Source organism: Cucurbita pepo, chromosome LG06 (genome assembly GCF_002806865.2).
Source record: "Cucurbita pepo subsp. pepo cultivar mu-cu-16 chromosome LG06, ASM280686v2, whole genome shotgun sequence".
Lineage (NCBI taxonomy): Eukaryota > Viridiplantae > Streptophyta > Magnoliopsida > Cucurbitales > Cucurbitaceae > Cucurbita > Cucurbita pepo.
The window spans coordinates 2,895,507-2,900,526 of record NC_036643.1 but is presented as its reverse complement, the minus strand read 5'-3'; the positions used below and the strand labels follow the sequence as shown (position 1 = coordinate 2,900,526).

Sequence of the window (5,020 nt, the reverse complement as noted above, 5' to 3'; positions counted from 1 at the left end):
TTCCTTATAAGGGTGTGGAAACCTCTCCCTAGTAGACGCATATTAGAATTGTGAGGCTGACGGCGATACGTAACGGGCCGAAACAGACAATATCTATTAGTGGTGGGCTTGGGCTTGGATCGAAGAATGTTCTTGCCATTGGACCTGGTAAGGCCTCTTCACCCTTTTGATAGAAATCTTTGGTTGCCTGGTTGATTCTCCTCGTATCACTTGTCTCTCTTGTGTGAATATGCAGCACATAATCATGGTAAATTTAATATTAGTTCATATTTTAACACTTCCCTATAGTTGTGTGCTTGGAAAATAGCACAACACCAATCAATGATTATCAATATTTACTAGAAAGAAAATGACCTCATAGAGGTTCAAACACATAACCTCATGCTCCTATATTATGTTAAATCACCACTGAATCCAAAAACGATCCAAAAACGATGGGAAATTTCGCTGTTAATTCATATTCTTAAGAGCATACATGTTCCCCATCTCTCTTTTAAACAGGGCCAAAGGAGTCCAGTGATTCAGTAACTGGGCAACTCCGCCTACTCTAGTCTGGTTGGCTCGACTAACCTCGAGGTCGTTGTGTCAGGGTATGGTCTGCAATGCAAACCGAGGAGTATGATTTGTTGTAGTTTGTATGTGATGATAGAGTAAAGTGAGGGATTAAATTAATGTGTATTGAGGTATCTTTAGCACGTGAGATAGTGAGTGGGAAGAGGAGAGGGTGTCGTTGGAGTGTTCCCCATATCTCATCAACTTTCTTTGACCATGTCCCAACCATGTCCACATAATACCAATACACACTCATGTGCCCTTCCATCTTACTTTCATTGCTTGCTTGCTTCCAATTGTGGGTTTCTAAAACCCATTTCTTTTTCAGTCCTCTTTACCTCCTTCAAATCTTGCTTGCTTTAGAAACTAGCTCTCTCTAGCAGACGTGTTTTAAAGACCTTGAGGGAAAGCCCGAAAGGAAAAGTCCATAGAGGACACCGGCTATGGTGCATGTAATCTAATTTCAAATCTTGTTTGGTTGGTTTAGAAACCAGGAACTTAGAACGAACCTTGAGATCCCACATCGGTTAGAGAGTAGAACTAAGTATTCTTTATAAGGTTGTGGAAACCTCTCCCTAGTAGACGTGCTTTAAAAACCTTGAAGGGAAGTCTCTGGAAAACCAAAAAAGGACAATATATGCTAACGGTAGACTTTGGCTCTTGGGATAGTCATACGCTATGGTGAATGTAATTTCAAATCTTGCTTGGTTGGTTCAAAAACTAGCAACTTAGAACGAACCATGCATCGGTTGAAGAGGAAAACGAAATATTCTTTGTAAGGGTGTGGAAACCTCTCTCTAGCATACGCGTTTTAGAAGCTCGAAAGGGAAAGCTCAAAAATGACAATATCTACTACCTTGAGATATTGGGATAGCCACAGACTACGGTGCGTTTTAAGAACTTTGAGAGGAAGTCCGAAAGGGAGCCAAAAAAGACAATATCTGCTAACGTTAGGCTTGAGCGATAGCCATAGACTTCGGTGAACTCGATCTAATTTCAAAAAATTTCTGATTCCCGCTTGATTGCTTGATTTTGCTCTGTTTTTAATGTCCGTAGATCAGGATGCTGCTGCAGCTTTATTCTTTTTTTTTCTTCCCTTCTGCTTTATTCAGTGTTAATCAATTTGATTATAATAATAAAGAAGAAGAAGAAAGTAATTGGTTAGTGCAGAAAGATAGGCATGTGATGTGATGAGCCAAAGATTGATTAATCCTTAAGTGAATCTGAAATCAGTAATCAATTATTATTATATTATTATTACCAATTATCACATGATTGACTCTGTTTCTGTAAAAAGGTAAAAAGTACAATGAATTGGCAGAGGAAACCTCAGATTTTTCTCAACATTCTCTGCATATTGGCCTATTGGAACCGCCATCGCCATCGGATCAGCCGGATTTTACTGCCATTCATGTTCCTCAGCTGCCCCATTTTCTTCTCTTTGGTTGCAAAAAGATCCACAGCCGTAGTAAATTTTCCTGCCATTCTGTACTTTCGCCAACTTCAAGGCATCGCCTTTTCCTTTTCTTTCACACAATTCTATATTCAAATTCTAACCCAGATTAAGCTAATGTATTATGATGAACTACACAAGAACAAAAGAGTAAACTTTAAGAAAAGTGATTATGGGTATGCTGAGTTCAAATTTTAAGCTGTTAGAAATGAAAATTTAGTAACTCTAGATCAGATTTTTCAAATAATTAGCCACTAATTCATGAAACATTTCTCTATTCGTAGATGGGTGCTATGTGTTGGTGGATCAAGTAATCGTCGTTGTCGTTGTTGGATGCATGGTTGAATTCCATAGTCTCTTGATGATGTTGTTGTTGTTGTTGTTGATGATGATGATGTTGTTGTTGTTGTGCTCTCATCATTTCCTTTTGTCGCCGGANAGATGTTGTTGTTGTTGTTGTTGTGCTCTCATCATTTCCTTTTGTCGCCGGAGTTCCATGACTTTCCGGTGAGAATTGGAGTGTTTTGTCAGCACGAATGTCGGGCTTGCAGCTGGTCGATACTCCGGTACGAGGCGGCCGGATTTGTACCGAACCCCACAAGCGTTACACAAGGTTTTAGGACCAAATGGACCGGTTCGCCACTGAGGTGTTTTGTCGGTGGCGCAATGGAGACATTTCCGACCTTCCCCATTGCTGGGGGACAACGTGTCGTCGGGGGTTTCTTTCTTCTTGGATGGTTTCTTAGCCGTGAGCGTGACGACAACGTCGGTTTCGGAAGAGGAATTTGTCGGGGAGAGTACGGATACTCTGGAATTCCATATACATGCCCGAGACCTCTTGCTACGAGCGGCTTTCGCCGGTACCGACATGTCGGGGTGGAAACCGGCGGAGTGTCCGGTTTGAAATTCTCTGGGTTTTGCGGCGGCGTCGTCGTCGGTCCGGGAATTCACCCCTGATATCAGACTCAGCTTCTCCAAATCGTCGGTGGAGAAAGAATCCTCAACGAAATTGGAAAGCCATTCGAGCTCTGCTAAGTCGTCGTACTGTGGAAAAAAACCCACAAAAAAAAAAAAAAAAAAAAAAAAACAGAGCAATTGAAAAAGAACAAAAAAAACCCATCAATTTACAGAGATTTCTCGCAAGAAAATTGGTAAGAGAAATGAAGAATGTTGATGATTACCGGAACAGGAAGGTCGGTGGAGAAATTGGCGTCGAGGTAGCTATAATTGTGGTGNAAGCTGTAATTGTGGTGTCCATTGTTGGGTTGTTCGAGTAAAGTGAGAGTGGAGGAATCAGTTGAGGTGGGGGTTTGGTTGTCAGAAGTGGCGTCGGTGAAGACGACATGGTCATCATTAGAGAAATCCAGGAGGTCTTCGACAAGGAAATGGTCGGCGGCGGCGGCGGTGGCGGTGGTTTCAAGTGTATCGGAGGAGTGTGGGTTTTGGGTGGAAAAAGCAGGGTGGAAATAGTGGGGAGCTTCAGCTTGCTTCCAATTGTGGGTTTCTAAAACCCATTTCTTTTTTAGTCCTCTTTTACCTCCTAGCTCTCTCTAGCAGACGTGTTTTAAAGATCTTGAGGGAAATCCCGAGAGGAAAAGTCCATAGAGGACAGTATCTACTAGTGCTGTGTTTGAGTGTTACAGGAACTTTCTGGGTAGCCACCGGCTATGGTTCATGTAATCTAATTTCAAATCTTGTTTGGTTGGTTTAGAAACCAGGAACTTAGAACGAACCTTGAGATCCCACATCGATTAGAGAGTAGAACTAAGTATTCTTTATAAGAGTGTGGAAACCTCTCCCTAATAGACGTACTTCAAAAACCTTGAAGGGAAGTCTTTGGAAAACCCAAAAAGGACAATGTATGCTAACCGTAGACTTTGGCAGTTGGGATAGTCATAGGCTATGGTGAATGTAATTTCAAATCTTGCTTGGTTGGTTCAAAAACTGGCAACTTAGAACTAACCGCGCATCAGTTGGAGAGAAGAACGAAGTATTCTTTGCAAGGGTGTGGAAACTTCTCTTTAGCAAACGCGTTTTAAAAACCTGGAGGGAAAGCTCAAAGAGGACAATATCTGCTCACAGTACGTTTTAAGAACCTTGAGAGGAAGTCCGAAAGGGAGCCAAAAAGGACAATATCTGCTAACGGTAGGCTCGAGCGATAGCCATAGACTTCGGTGAACTTAATCTAATTTCAAAAAATTTCTGATTCCCGCTTGATTGCTTGATTTTGCTCTGTTTTTAATGTCCGTAGATCAGGATGCTGCAGCAGCTTTATTCTTTTTTTTTTTCTTCCCTTCTGCTTTATTCAGTGTTAATCAATTTGATTATAATAATAAAGAAGGAGAAGAAAGTAATTGGTTAGTGCAGAAAGATAGGCATGTGATGTGATGAGCCAAAGATTGATTAATCCTTAAGTGAATCTGAAATCAGTAATCAATTATTATTATATTATTATTACCAATTATCACATGATTGACTCTGTTTCTGTAAAAAGGTAAAAAGTACAATGAATTGGCAGAGGAAACCTCAGATTTTTCTCAACATTCTCTGCATATTGGCCTATTGGAACCGCCATCGCCATCGGATCAGCCGGATTTTACTGCCATTCATGTTCCTCAGCTGCCCCATTTTCTTCTCTTTGGTTGCAAAAAGATCCACAGCCGTAGTAAATTTTCCTGCCATTCTGTACTTTCGCCAACTTCAAGGCATCGCCTTTTCCTTTTCTTTCACACAATTCTATATTCAAATTCTAACCCAGATTAAGCTAATGTATTATGATGAACTACACAAGAACAAAAGAGTAAACTTTAAGAAAAGTGATTATGGGTATGCTGAGTTCAAATTTTAAGCTGTTAGAAATGAAAATTTAGTAACTCTAGATCAGATTTTTCAAATAATTAGCCACTAATTCATGAAACATTTCTCTATTCGTAGATGGGTGCTATGTGTTGGTGGATCAAGTAATCGTCGTTGTCGTTGTTGGATGCATGGTTGAATTCCATAGTCTCTTGATGA

At 40.6% G+C, this 5,020-nt stretch overlaps 1 protein-coding gene across 1 annotated transcript in view; it reads right to left on the bottom strand.

Moving 5' to 3' along the window:
- Positions 1–2,156: 2,156 nt before the first annotated feature.
- LOC111796772 (GATA transcription factor 12-like) overlaps positions 2,157–5,020 on the bottom strand; it is a 4,508-nt gene continuing 1,644 nt past the window's right edge. The window contains exons 2-4 of the mRNA XM_023679528.1: positions 3,187–3,446; positions 2,449–3,049; positions 2,157–2,371 (exon numbers count right to left, since the gene is read on the bottom strand). Coding sequence (XP_023535296.1) covers positions 2,280–2,371; positions 2,449–3,049; positions 3,187–3,446 — 953 coding nt within the window. The 3' untranslated portion in view covers positions 2,157–2,279. The remainder of the gene's footprint in view (positions 2,372–2,448; positions 3,050–3,186; positions 3,447–5,020) is intronic.